This window comes from Scyliorhinus canicula, chromosome 9 (assembly GCF_902713615.1).
Source record: "Scyliorhinus canicula chromosome 9, sScyCan1.1, whole genome shotgun sequence".
NCBI classification, from domain to species: Eukaryota; Metazoa; Chordata; class Chondrichthyes; order Carcharhiniformes; family Scyliorhinidae; genus Scyliorhinus; species Scyliorhinus canicula.
The window spans coordinates 170,762,979-170,778,362 of NC_052154.1; the positions used below are offsets into that span (position 1 = coordinate 170,762,979).

The 15,384-nt window shown below is 44.8% G+C and overlaps 1 protein-coding gene across 5 annotated transcripts in view; it reads right to left on the reverse strand.

Moving 5' to 3' along the window:
• Positions 1-2,641: 2,641 nt before the first annotated feature.
• LOC119971897 (ecotropic viral integration site 5 protein homolog) overlaps positions 2,642-15,384 on the reverse strand; it is a 377,542-nt gene continuing 364,799 nt past the window's right edge. For all 5 annotated transcript variants that reach the window (XM_038808185.1, XM_038808183.1, XM_038808182.1 and 2 more), the window contains one exon: positions 2,642-6,070. In XM_038808185.1, coding sequence (XP_038664113.1) covers positions 4,212-6,070 — 1,859 coding nt within the window. In that variant the 3' untranslated portion in view covers positions 2,642-4,211. The remainder of the gene's footprint in view (positions 6,071-15,384) is intronic.

A 15,384-nucleotide genomic window follows, 5' to 3' on the forward strand; every position in this document is an offset into this window, starting at 1 on the left:
TTTAGAATCGTGCATTGGTTTCAGTACAGAGCACTTTGCCAATATTTGGGCACATTTCCAAATGGAAGCAGGAAAAGGATAAAGACAAGGATAAAGTGTGAGTTTAAGAATTCTGTAGCGTTGGCCCTTCAGATGCTGTTGCTCGTTTTACAATTTCTCAAACCAGAGCATTTTGTCTTGGAATCACAATACACAAAATATTAACAATGAAAGGTGCTGTTTAGGAGCTTTGTCACCTTGAAACTGTCTTATATTTAAGGAAAAGCATCTTGACTGAATCAAGATTATAAAAAAATTGACAGCCACTGAGCAAATTGTACCTCAAATTATAGGGTTGGATTTTGAGCTGGGGCAGGTACTCTGGTGTGAAAGTCGGGGAAGAAGCTCTCCCATGCTTGCCTAGCAGCCAATTTACAGATGCTGGGCCATAAATTGGTTTGACTCATCAGGGAGGAAGACCTGCCTGTAAGAGCTACCAACCAACCAATCAAATGGCTGGCAGGTCTCAGATCCCAGCGGTGTCGCCAAGACTGGCGGTCACTGCCAGGGCTGTAAAAGTCAGTAGTCTGTGGTTTCATTCACTCCAGGATAACAGCTTTCAATAGGCTGATGTTTCCAAATCATCAAACATTCCTAGCCTCTTTGTTGAACTCTCTCGTTGCCATGAGTTAATATCTGCTGGTTGGGTGAGCATTAGCGTAACATTTTCTTTCTCTTCCAAGATTTTTCTGGTTTTTTCTAGGGGCTGGTTTAGCACAGGGCTAAATCGCTGGCTTTTAAAGCAGACCAAGGCAGGCCAGCAGCACGGTTCAATTCCCGTACCAGCCTCTCCGAACAGGCACTGGAATGTGGCGACTAGGGGCTTTTCACAGTAACATTAATTTGAAGCCTACTTGTGACAATAAGCAATTTTCATTTCATTTTCATTTCTCCCTTCACGGCTTTTTGTCTTCTTTTTACATCCACTTTGTGCCTGCATCTTCTTTTACTGTTTTCAGTGGTAATACTCTTTTTTCAAATAGATCAGTTTCTGCTTTATTAAATTCTACTATCCCTGAGATAAATAGATTTTCTACTAAAATTCTGGTGAATTTATTAGTTAGTTGGATGCAATATCTCTTCATATCTCGTTTGCAAGATTATTTATTCTGAGACTTGCATTAGGTACCCCCGTAACCTCGACCACAAGAGAACCAAAGAATGAATATGAATGATATGTTTTTAAAGGATTTTGTTCACTAACCGAAACAATCGACACAATCTATTGATCATGCTGCATCTGAAAAGCAGCGCGCCATGGCGCACGTGGCTGCTAAATGCCAGGAGACACCGCTCCCAGGATCTACCCGGCTTGCCACGCCTTGCAAGATCTAACGTAATCTCGCAAGACATCACGATGCGAAGCCCACCCATTGTGGGTCAGATCACTTTTTGGCAAATCTGCAAATTAGAGCGAGACCGAATTAGTCTCATCTAATATGCAGTTCCTTGAGGTAACTAAGACGTTGGGGTCTATCCTCTTCACTTTGGAGACCTTGGGCATGCGCCATTCAGTAATGGTCCCCGAATGGAACCTATGTGGGTCTCCCAGGGGATCGGATGCCCCCAAGCAGTTACCCTCTGGGCAGTGTGGTACCCTGACACAGCTGGTGCCAGCTGGACACCCTGGCAGTGCCACTTGGGTGCCAGTCTGGAACTGCCAATGTGCCCAGGTGGCACTGCCAGTGGACATGGGCACTGCTAGGGTGCCAGGCTGGCTGAGCCAAGCTGGCATTTTTTGCGCAGTGGTGATCGGGCTGGGGGGTTCCCTGTGCATGTGAGGTGGGTTTGGGGGTGAGGACCCCCTTATAGGTGAGTTGGGGCTTTGGGGGGGGGAGCAGTTCGGGGTCACGCCTGGGGGTCGAGAGATTGCGATGCCATTTTAAAATGCTGTCCCGATCTCTCCCTGCATTGAGGAGTTTCGGTGAGTTGGGCTCCTCAGTGCAGGAAATGGGACTAAGTGCAGACTTGGCCGCGCGTAATCTTCTGAGGTCGTTGTGTTCTCGGCGCTTGGAAATACGTGGCCAAACACACTTGCGATGTTACATAGTTCCCATTTGGTTCGATCGCACCCAATATAGAAGAAAAAGTTAACATAAAGTCAGATTTACCATCCCCACTATACTTATTTTTGAGCATGTTGCCATATTGTAAGCATATATAAATGAGAGCCATTCCTGGTGTTTAGCATTAGTGGATGAGGGAGAAGGGTTTAAATCCAGTTAAACCACACAGTCATTCATGAAGCATCATTTATACAGAATGCGATATCAAAGTGAAAAGGTACTATTCTTTTACATAGCATCAATAAATAGAAAGTACTGTGGAGCTCCCCCTGGCCCTACAAAGGAAAGGAACAAGATCTCTGTGTTCAGACATGCTGCTACAGACTTAGTTAAAAGTTTTTAGGGTCCAATTTACTCCTAAATTTAGGTGGGTGCTTGCAACACCTGTCAAGTTTAAATAAAAATGGTTAGGATCTGAGCAGGTATAACCTATTCATTTTAAACTGGTCAGCCAGCTGCTTTCTGTCAGGTGAGTAGTTAAAATCAACTCCTTTTTCTGTTTTAGTAGTTTGACTGTTAAGCAAAATTTACACAAGTCAAGAATATATTTTTTATGCAATCATATTTTCACCATGTTAAATTTAAGCTACAAAACACAATGCAACATATCAAAAGCATTCTTAAAGCTCTGTTTACAACATTGTTGGTGCATGACACATAATAATGTTTCCTCATTATCCCAAGTTATTCACATGTTTTCAAATGAGATAAAAAGAATAATGGGCAACGTAGATGCCCTGCAAAAGTAAATTTACAAAATTTTAACAAGTAGAACAAAATTATTTTCCCGTTATCAACCCATCATTGAAACCTTATAGCTTTTTAAAGAAAAAGCTAACTTGAGCCTATTGTAGAAAGTGCAAAATTAAACAGTCTTTACAAAAAAAACTATGTACATCACACATCAGTTAAATACATCCATTCAATTTTTGGGGTTAATATTTCTTTCACTAAAATGCATATTACATACCTAACATTTTTGTATGCTCAGAACACCACTACACATTCTCTTCTGTTTGCTGAAAATATTCACTGTTTGCAAGTGGTCATCAAGCAAGAATATTATATTCCTGAGTTGATGTCACACCATGTTGATGTACAAGCTTCTCAATATTGACCAAAATGTTATATGGATTATTACAGGCAAAACAAGTGTCAGGGAATGGCTTCAATTTTTTTCCCCTTTAAAAAAAAATGTAATCACAAGCATAGTTCCAGCACTCCTTTTTCAAATTATTGTTCTAAAATTTACAGTAGACATCAACAACTACAGTTCCGGTCCTTCGGCAGCACATCACAGCTATTTAAATGATTTTTTTTTACATCCTTAAAAACTGTAAAAATAGGAAACTAAAAACATGTTAGAAACTCCTACTGTCTAAATATTTACTAAACCACTTCAAGGATGTTGTAAAGAATGCAAATTCTGTAACTTCTTTCCTTCAAAATACATTTGTACAATATTCCAGAAGCTAAAAGAGTTTCATCAGCCATGATGTTACCATTTCCAGCCAAAGCAATATACTGTTTCAGTGTGGACCAGTACGCACCAAAATTAAGCAGGGTAGAAATAACTCATGAGAAATCCAATCTGAGTTGCCTGTTTGCCACACATCTTGTGGCATGAATGAAAAAAATCAGTTCCCTTCAGAAAATGGTGTAAAAGCTACTTGTGTGACAGACTGTGCCACAATGTGCCATATAGTGAGCCTGCTCACTCCCGTTCAAATTTTCAAAGCGTTTTGGTGGTGGTTGTGCATCAGCCTAAACTCTGCTACAAGGTGGGCATTTCACCGGCAATTACATAGGCCAAAAATAATCATAAAATATTTTACACAATGTTAAAATATATTTACCTGCATTCATATTTTATGAGAGATGCGCAGAATGATGATCAACATTTTAAAGTTATGAAATTATACAGTTTGCATAGGTTTCTGTGATGACTCGGTATCCATACCGCAATCAATAAAGCCGAATTAACCAATTAGTTGAAAATTTGGAAAATGTATGGTTGCTATTATGAAATGCTTGTAGTATTTTGGACCATTTGTAATTGATGAAATTTTGTACATGTGTATTATGGTTAAAATGGAATGGCTGCTGTCATAATGTAGCAGATTCACAATCTTGGGACTCTGGAGACATTTCCAAACAAATTTCTGTGCCTAAACTTTCTGTTGCAGCTGTGACATGTTCTTGTTGCATATTGGTATCAGTAGGAGGGGAAGATACAATAGGATGAGTTGGCATTTTTATCAGGCTTACAGTTTTATCTACGATCACATTTGTAACTGGAATATTAGCTTCAGGTGAGTCAGTCTCCCTGATTGTACAAGTCCCTTTTTCATCACAGGTTGCAACCAACTGTGTGTCATCCTGTACAGGCAATGCCATGTGCTTGAAGTTCAGAAGATTTTGTTCAGCTCCATGTGCCACATGAACTGAAGTCATGGACCTAACTATTTTGCAGGGGCTATTTAAACATTGCCTGACAGGAGAGGCCTGCGTGACAGCAATCAGATGCTCAGGACTCTGGAAATTTACATTCCTTATGGGGTCCTGTTTGTGAACAGTTGGTGAATATTTGGAAGGATTCTGCTGAGCAGAAGGCATTGCATGGTTTTCAGTGCTGTAAATGTCCCAGGCCTGTTGAATCAACGTTGAGTCCTGTTCAGAAGATTTTGGTTTATCTGACAATTCTAATACCAAAAATGGTTTCGGTGCTTCTACTAGTTCTGCACACACACTCTCCTTCAGAACAAGTGCATCGTTTTCATCGTATTGAATCTCTATCATTGGTTCTGAAATAATCTGATCATACCTATACTCAGTATCTGATAAATTGTCATACTGAGAAACATTTGAAACACGTCTTTCACTTTGGAACTCATCCACACCTTTTATTTCTGAGCTGTTCAAATCAATTGAAGTTTCTTGCATCAAATCAGTGAAGGATGAGTTCTCCTTTTCTGGGTACGAGAGCTTCACTGAGGGCATAGATAGTGGCTGATGAACAGGGGAATATGCTTCCAATTGTTGTGGGACATTGGGGCCAGAATATATATGCAATGTTTCTTCTGGATTTGGGAGCAGAAGATGCATTTCCTCAGCGAACACCATTGCAGGTGGAGGCTCTGGGAAAGGTAATGGTACATTTTCACTTTTTTCCATATCTATCTGTCTATCACTTCTCCGTGGAGAGGGTTTATCACTGTTATATTCTTCATTCAGCGACTGTTCATCCACTGTCTCTGAAACAAGTGCCTGGTATTTCTGTGGAGACTTTGTAGCCATATTTTTAAGTAGTGAAACTTGATTAATTTCTGAATCGCAATCAGATTGTTCCTGCGGAGATTGAGTTTCAGCTATTTCAGTTCTTTCTCTGTACTTAACCTTTCTCTTGTCTTGCCAATTAATAATGCTCTCTTCTGGCGGGTTGGTGCTTTCCCTTTCTAGAATCAAAAAGTTAACTTCTTTTAAATTTGGGATTGTATTATTTTCTGCAATATAATTCTCGCTGATTTGATCAGGTACAATGTCTTTCTTCTCAAGAGGCTGCTTTGAATCTTTTTCTGGGCTAGGAGGTGCAATCATTTCTGAAAGCACTGCTTCATCTTCTTTTGGTAACTGGGTTTGGTCTTTTTTAGGGGACCTAGAGTTTTCATCGAGTAGAGCTTGAGCTTCACAAACTTCCACTAAATGAGCGTGGTTCTCCTCTGGACATGGATTCTCATTCCTTTCTGGAGAAGAAGCCTCTCTCTTTTCCACAGGCTCAGGGACAGAAGGCTGGATATGGCATTGTTCTGGTGTTTTTCTGTCTACCTTATTATCAGGTTCAAAGTCATTTGGATGTGAATTAACCTTTTCATTCTTGCCATTGATTATGATGTTATTCTTCTCTGGTATTAAAGTGACAGAAATTTCCTGGCCTAATGGTTTGTTGGGAAATTCATCAGGTTTTGCTAAAATGGATCAAAAAGAAAAAAAATGCCATTTAATCTGAAGGTTGCAATATAAATAATAAAAGCAGCAGTTATTGTATCTGTACATTCCACATACCATCTAAGATTATGTTCCTGCAGAAGATAAAACATCAGTTCTATAGTACATTGGTTCAGGTAATTTAATTACTTGTTGTATTTGATTTGGATTTCTTTACACATATTTGTGCCCATTATAAGACTCAGAAGAAAACAACAAACAACACAGCTGCTATGAGCAGAATGAGAAATAAGAGAAATGGGGAATTAGGTTAGCCTAAACCCAACAACAAAAACTCCTCCTGGTGGTCAATGAGTCCCATTAGCAGTTTCCATGGTGAAATTTGCACATGGAGGAACAATAGTGAAGGCGGCAACTTTACAGATGAAAACATCCAGAGAATTCATAATATTAGTTTGCTGCATTGTTAGGCACAGCCACGGCAGAACAAAGGAGATGGGGGTTTTGTTCAGGGCACTTAATGTAATCTCAGTCATTACTAAAAACAAGGAGATAGATGGTGAGGAGCTCAAAGCAATGGAGGCTGCCATCCCAGGTGGATAAGCAGAAAGTGTGAAGCAACTTGGGTCCATCCATCGCCTGTCAGCTGGTTTTCGAGTGACACTATCAGTAGTTTGGCCAAAGGATGTTTAAGTACAACTTCCAGACAGACAACTGCATTTCAAGTAGGATAACCTAAGGGAGGGGAGAGGAGAACTTTTCATCTCAACAACAGTTAGTATTCTATTCTGGCTAAGTTGTGCAAATATTGACTTAAATATAAACATTTCAAAAGAGAAAATACTACATGTAGAGAAATCAAAATCATAATTTGTAAATTATGAACGAATCTTGAAATAGGGCATATATTTTTTACTGATTTTTCAATAGATGTTAAACTACGTGGGTATTTTGTCAGCTGCAATGTGCTTTCATATTACTCAATTTTAAAAGAAAACCGCATGGTACATAAAATCTACTGACATTTCTTTAACATGCTGGTGAATAAAACATAAATGCAATTACAGAGTTCATACTTAATCTTTTAATAATCGCACTTAAAATAAATCTTTAGTTATCAATGAAAGACACCTTTCTTTTATAAAACATACTGTATTAAGATTCTGCACAGTGAAAGCTGTGCAACAAGACCAAAGAATTACGTGGCAAACTGAAATGGATCCAAGTTGGATCCTGCTTAATTTTAAGTATGCGACAGAATGATGTCACCAGCCAGATGATCAAAGGTATATTCCAGTTTATCTCAGGCAGCAGGAATCAGGCAGCACATGCACCAGAAGCTCACTATAAACTAATTTATATTATTATTTGATAGGCTATATTGCACAAAATGCAAAAGGAAAACAGACAAACTTAAATACATTTTTATAGAAGCAAACATATTTGGTGCAAGTACAGTAATAGTGCCCACCATACTTCAATGTAGAGATGTGACTGTGAACTGAACACAGGCAGACACTATGAAACTGAAAAAAAAGAACAAGGTGGATGATGAGAATAAAAATGAAAAAATGTAACAGTGAAGAAGCCCTACAAAAATAAAAGTCAGCACAGTAGGTTATTCCAAGCGAAATGAATATAAAAACTACAATTTAAGTGAAAGAGAACCATCACCTGTTGATAAATTAGCATGTGTGGAGAACATCCAATTAAGAATGGATTTTAAAGTGAAGAAATGATGTAGTAAAGCATTTCAGCAAAATTTCAATGGTTACAAATTCTGAATAACTGGGCAGAGCTCTTTAAACATACATCAATATTGCAAGTAGAATTAATTTGTACTTTGCAAAAACCATGCCAGAGACCACCCTGTAGGATTTTGCCCCTTCTCTCTGTAATGAGGTAAGCTCAAATGAGATATAATTTCTGACAAAACTGATTGATCTGATTTCAGTATAACACTCTGAATGATTAAGCCCTGAATGTGCAGCAGATTTATTCAAATATCTTTTGAAAACTTCTATCTCGAGAGAGTACTGAGATCAGAAGGGAAAAGATTGGATAATCAATTATATAAATCAAGAATGGGCTGAGTGACTCATTAGTTCTGAAAATTTATGAGATTAAATACTAAATAGGATCAAAAATCAAAGTACAATTTAGCAAATAAAGTAGAATTAATAAGAACTGACACTGCTGAGGCAGTTAAAATTAAAACATGGCCATATGCCTGCAAGCTTTCCACTAATTACTGGGTACAACTGATAGAACTATTACCTGAAAATCCATTTCCAGGTTTTTCCGCCCTTTGGCCCTTGGGATTATCACAGCTAATTATTTATGCAACTTTCTATCCAACTACAATATAATTTTCCCCATTGCCAACGAAGGGGAATACAAACTACAGTGTGAACTAACTACTGCTGGCATATTAATCATGTAAAACCACTATCTCCTGACCGACCATGCAGCAGATTGTAATTTTATGAATTTATGAATATGCAGCCGAGCGATTCCTGGTCCCGCTGGCATCTGATTCATTGGGGTCGGGATTTTCGTTCATAGCCTGACAAGCTGGAGCAGCTTTTAATCCCTCCACTCACCGCAGACTTTCAATGCAGCCAAGAAGATGGCGGAACAAAGACCTGCTCCAAGGTTCCAGGAATCGGAGATCGACGGAATGCTGGATGCTATTGAGGAGAGCAGGGACACCCTCTCCCCCAGGGTCTGAGATAGCAGAGGCTGTCAGTGCTAGCAGCCTCACCAGTAGGACTGTCACGCAATGCCGAAAGAAGATGAATTACCTCTTTAAGCAGCTTGGGCGAGTCACCACTTCTGTGCCTGGCATCACTCCCGTCCCTCGCTTCTCACATCAACTCCCAATCCCGTACAGACTAACAACATCCACCTGCCTGCATCTACCTTACAAGCCACCACCCACAACACCCCCACACATGTATTGTCCTCTTTGGCCAGGATTCTTGCACACAGATGCCACCATCTACAGACTCCCACCTAAAACCCACTTTCCAGCATCTCACTATGTCCTCTGTGTCCCCAAGGATAAGGTGGCCTATAATCGCCGGGAAAACCATAAGACGGGAGGGACCATCCCAGATATTCAGGTCCACACCCCCTCAGAGGAAAGGGCCCTGCATTTCACGAGGGAGGCCAAAGAGTGGGCAGTGGCTGCGATGGAGTTCGGCATGCGCCAAACAAGTGAGAGCCCAATACAATGCAGACGTCCCTACAGCGCGTGAGTCACCCCTCACCCACAGACCAATCCTTCCGAAGATCTCACCCCATGTCTTTTGTCTTGCAGGATTATCATCAGACGAGGCTGGGCCGTCCGAGGTCGCAGCCCCCCATCCAGACCCTCAGGACACCGGTATAACGGTACCCTGATGTCTTGCCACTGCTTTCATCTGCACCATCCACCATCGCAAAGACTATCACCTCGGTCGGTAATGTTGGTGATCAGGTTCCTGGCTCACCCTCTGATGAGCACCATACATATGTGCAGCACATCAGGTGGAGACAGGGGCTCCCGAGGGAGCGGACGGTTGGAGGGCTACCTGATCCCAGGAAACACAAGGCACCTGTTATACTTCTGGAAAAGATGATCCCATCACTGGTGCAGATACAGAAGCACAGCCAGAATATACAGGAAGGGGTGTCAGCAACTTTCCAGTGCCTGAAGGTACAGCTGGAGGAGTCCATCTGGCTTCAGTGCAGGAGATGTTGCCAACAATGCGTGGCACCCAAGCCAACCCTGAAAGACCGCCAAGGGCATTACAGGGCAGAAAGCGAGGCAAACAGCAGGCCATCTCCACTTCTGGTGCTGTCTGGGGTAACTGTTAGAAAAACTGTCGGTAGCCTTGGGAAGAATAGGAAAATAGATGACTTTTAAATTGGTACAGGTGTAGTAGATAGTCAGGGGGAAAGACACACTTATTGTAACTACTCATCTTGAGACACTTTTTCACCACCAGCTCGATCTGCCTCTTTGTCTCACGGGTGTGAAGGATGGGTAGGGGAAGGGGGTGGGGGAAGGGGGTCAGGGCACCCATGACACATGCACGTCCCACATGGTTACGCCTTCACTGAGAGGTGGCAGGGGCATCAGTGTGAGCCTGCTTTGTATTACAGCATCCCCAGTGAGCAAGCCCTAAGCATTCACCATCTCCTGCAATCCCCCTTAACATTTCTGGGCCCGTGAGAAGGAATTGGCATCACACATGCAGGGGTTATCCGGGCGGACAGTCATATGTTATCTTAAAGACAGGAGTCAGACTTTGTCAGACAATGAGGAGTGGCAGAGCTCATCTCACAGCGAGTTTCATCATCCTTGTCCCATGGACATGTTCCGCTGATACTGCCAACTCGGGGCCAACACCTTGTGGTGATATTGGTATGACTATTGGAGGGGGAGCTGGAGTAGTGGTAAGGAGTGGAAGTCTAGGGGGAAGGTGGGGTGAAGGATTAAGGGAGAGAGAAGAGATGGATGGACTAAGGGGGAGAGAAGGGTTGTAAAGACTGGGGGAGACGGATGGGGTGGAAGGATTAAGGGAGAGGGGAGGGTGAATGCTCATGGGAAGGTGGAAGCTATGTGGGGTGGGGGAGGGGTTGAAGTGGGGGTGGGGTGTGGAAAGAGGTGGTAAACAGGGGTGTAGCTACCAGTGGCTAGGACTCTTAGTTGGTAAATCGGAAGGTGATGAGGTTCTGTGTGCGGGGGTCCTGGATCACACATTGGGCAGCGTGCCCTGCCAGCTCAGGCTTTACACCCCGATCCTCATGGACAACCTCTTCATTCTCCTTGCCAGATGAAGCCTGCCAGTCTTCCTCCTCCTTCAGAATGTTTCTCTGCTGCTATGTGATGTTATGAGGACACAGAAGACCGGCACAATGGGAGCTATATTGGAACACCACACCAGAGCGATACAGGCATCGGAAGCGCATATTGAGCATGCCAATACACCGCTCGATGACGCTCCTGGTTGTTATGTGTGTGTCGTTATAATGGTTCTCTGCGTCGGTGTGGGGCCTCCTCACAGGCGTCATTAGCCATGAACTCAGCAAGCAAGCCTGGTCGTCCACTAGCCAACCCCTTGCTCGAGGGAGCGCCTTGAAGGTGCTGGGAACTGATGAACGCGTCGTGCATGCTGCCTGCATTTCGGCATAATGTGCAGCTGGCGGTTGCACACCAACTGCACATTCATGGAGTGGAAGCTCTTCCTATTGATGAAGTGCACCCCTTGCCGAACCAGTGTGCGGAAAGTGACATTTGTGCCAACGATTGCCTCCTGTACCTCGGGCATGCCAGCGATGGCAGCAAATTCTGCTGCCCGGGCATCTTTTTAGGTCTGGTCCAGTTTGAAGGTGATGCAGACCGATGCCCGGGCGCATAGGGCATCCACGACTGTGTGAATGCACCTGTGTGTGGACATTTGTGAGATCCCACACATCCCCGCTGAAGCCCTGGAATGAGCCAGAGACATAAAGTTCAGGGCGACCATCACCTTGATGGCTGCCGGGAGGAGGTGTCCTCCTCCATATCACCCCGTTGCCAGTTGCGCCACCATCCTCGAAGAACAGACGGCGACACTATAGACGTGGCCTGATGCGGTGCCTCATTTGCACCTCCTCCTTGGCTTGTTGGATGACTAGCATTTGAGCCTTACCGGCTGATCCCTGCTCTACTGGGACAGGTTCCTTTTGTGATGGGCTCCCCCTGGGCTGGTCCTGGTGCTCTAGCCGCCATGCACCCATGACAGCAACAGCGGCTATGTAGATGACAAGCACAGCTGGCTGTAGTCCAAAAACTATGGGTGGGATTCTCCGACCGCGTTCACCCAGCGACCGGAGAATCCCGCCCGAGATCAATAGATTTTTCCATTGTCGGTGTCACGCCCGTGGCGTTCTTTGGTGAGTGGGGCGGAAGAATCCAGCCCAATGTCTCTGCAGAGAGGGGGGAAGAGACAGAGAATGTCATGAAGAGAAGGGTCCCCTTGACCATCCAATGCCACCAGGTTACATGGTTACCCTGAATTGTACTGCTGCATCACCCTTAACATGCCCTCCCATCACCACTCCTCCCTCAGCCTCTTCGAGATGATGTAATGCGTATTGCACCCCTGTCCCCATTAGTGGCTGTAACCCGGTCTTTGATGTGGGAGTCCCTATCCTCACCAACCTACCATGCCAATAGAGGTACCGATGCCTGCCGCATCGTGCCGCAACCGGTGTTAGCTCTGTGGCCTGTCCTGTTTCTCCCAGTGTGGACTCCTGTGGGTCTCTTCACTGGGTAAGCCTTGTGCTATCCCGTTAGTAGGGGGGCAACTGGTTGTATGGTAGAGACCTGCATCTTATGCAACCATTCATCTCCATGTTAAGAGCCTGATGTGCGAGCAGGTCCAACAGATGAGGTTGAGAGAGGGATGTGCTAAGACCTTAGATTTAGTGTGATATGGGTTTAATGCACAGGTTGTGACAGGGAGCTAGTCAGGTTTCCTGGCGGAGTGTGAGATTGATGAGATTACGGGAAGAGGCAGGGCTTTGAGACATCTCATGATCTTCAGGAGTGGGCTAGCTGCTTCCGGTGGCGGCTATGAAGGAGTAGATCGCACATTTGGTGGCTCCCGCTCGGGTCGAACCTTTGGACCTTTCCCCCCGATTTTTTGTCGGCCTTGATTCGATAAATTGATGATGGAGGCAATTTTGAAGTGGATTCTTACATCAGTGCATGGAAAGGAGGACCAGAAGTGCTCGCAAAGGAAGAAATAGGCAAACAGAAAAGGCTTGGGCTGAGGTGGGAGAAAGCATGGTGGACTACCGGGGTTCTGGCTTGACGATCCAGCGGTCGACGGAGCAGCTGATGCAGTTCATTCAGGAGGGCTTTGCCAAGCAGAAACTGGAATGCTTGGACCCGACTAAGGAATAGATTACGCGGCTGCAACTTAGACTGGATGCTCAAGACCGGGCAATCCAGAAAGTGGAGTAGGCGCTGGCTGAGCAGGAGTAATATCAAACAGCAGTGGAGTTGGAGGTGGGGAAGCTGAGAGAGCAGCAGAAAAGGCTCGTGGAGAAGGTGGAGGACCTAGAGAATAGGTCCCGCTGGCAGAACTTGAGAACTGTTGGTCTTCCGGGGGCTCCAAAGGAACGGATGCAGGGGCGTACATAGCGGGCATGTTCGAGAAGTTGCTGGGGGATGAGACGTTCTCCCGACCCTTGGAGGTGGACAGGGCTCACAGAGCGCTCGCGAGGAAGCCGCTTGTGGCCCCCCCCCCCCCCCCCCCCCCCGGGCAATGGTGGTAAGATTCCACAGGTACTTGGACAAGGAGCGTATTTTATGGTGGGCCAGGCAGACACGGAGTTGTAAATGGGAGAATAGTATCTTGCGGATCTATCAGGATCTGAGTGCGGAGGTGGCCAGGAGAAGAACGGGGTCCAACCAGATAAAGTCGACCCTTTTCAAGAAAAATGTTAAGTTTTGACTGCTGTATCCGGCTTGTCTTTGGGTCACGTATGATGAGCAACATTTTTATTTTGAGTCGCCCGAGGAAGTGATGGACTTCGCTAGAAGGAAAGGGCTGGTGATGGACCGAGGTCTTTGAACTTTGCTGCAGCGCTTATGTGAAAAAAAAAGTTACTTGTTTTTCGGACATTATTTGGAATGCCTTCTGTATTGATCTGGGCCTTGTTGCAGAGCTGTATGAGTTAAAGTTTTATTTGCACTGATGGGGGATGGAGGTGTGAATGTCAGATGTTGGATCTTCTGTTTGATCCTTTCTTTGATTTTCGTGTTTTTTTTGGGCAATTGTGTTGGGATTGTTTTTCTTTTGTATACGTGTGTCCGAGCCCGGGGAGGGGGGGGGGGGGGAAGATGGGGGAGGGAACAATAGCAGTGGGGGCTGAGCAGATGTTATACTTGTTGGAGGGGTTGGTTTACATAGTGCTGTTACTAGGGGGAGGGGGGGGAAGAAATGTTCTGCTGACGGGGGAGGGACTTTTGCTGTGGGACAGAAAGGAGATTGGGGGCAGAGGCTGCCTGTGGGGGGGGGGGGGGGGGGGGGGGATACGTGGGGCGCAGCCTGGAGACTGGCCCAAAAAAGGTGATGGGTGATCGGCAAAGGAGAGGGGCGATAAGTCCCCCAACCAGGCTGATCACCTGGAACATAAGAGGGCTAAATGGGCCGGTCAAGAAGGCATACAGCATGCTTGCCTTTATCGGACGGGGTATTGAGTACAGGAGTATTGAGGTCATGTTACAATTGTATCGGACTTTGGTTAGGCCACATTTGGAATACTGCGTGCAGTTCTGGTCACCACATTACCAGAAGGATGTGGATGCTTTAGAGAGGGTGCAGAGGAGGTTCACCAGGATGTTGCCTGGTATGGAGGGTGCTAGCTATGAAGAAAGGTTGAGTAGATTAGGATTGTTTTCGTTGGAAAGACGGAGGTTGAGGGGGGACCTGATTGAGGTCTACACTGCTATGAGAGGTATGGACAGGGTGGATAGCAACAAGCTTTTTCCAAGAGTGGGGGTGTCAATTACAAGGGGTCACAATTTCAAGGTGAGAGGGGAAAAGTTTAAGGAAGATGTGCGTGGAAAGTTTTTTACGCAGAGGGTGGTGGGTGCCTGGAACGCTTAGAGGTAGAGGTGGGCACGATAGCATCATTTAAGATGCATCTGGACAGATATATGAATGGGCGGGGAACAGAGGGAAGTAGATCCTTGGAAAATAGGCGACAGGTTTAAATAAAGGATCTGGATCGGCGCAGGCTGGGAGGGCCGAAGGGCCTGTTCCTGTGCTGTAATTTTCTTTGTTCTCGCCTTTGCTTCCCTGGTAGCCCGGATACGGATTCTATTAGGTTGGAGGGACTCAAAGCCCCCAAAGTCGGAGGCCTGGCTATCTGACATGGCTAGCTTTCTCTGTCTGGAGAAAATAAGGTTTGCTTTGAGAGGGTCAATGTGAGGATTCGTCCGGAGGTGGCAGCCGTTTGTCGACTTTTTGGGGGAAAATTAACCGTCAGTAGAAGGGCCGGGGGGGGGGGGGGGGGGGGGGGGTTCAGTTTAGTTTAGTTTAGAGTAGGGGGTTAGTAAAGGTGGGACCTGTAAGAGAGGATGACGGCTTTTGCACTATTTTTATATTTTCATGTACATTGTTTACTCTATTGTTATTATAAAACCATAAATACCTCAATAAAATGTTTATTAAAAAAAAGGAGTGGGCTAGCAGATAGTGCCACTGGTGATGCTTTCGCTATGAGAGGGGCTGTGTGCCAGGGAGGGTTCCAGCGGCTACAGTGCATGTATCCTTTGTTTGGGGTGAGC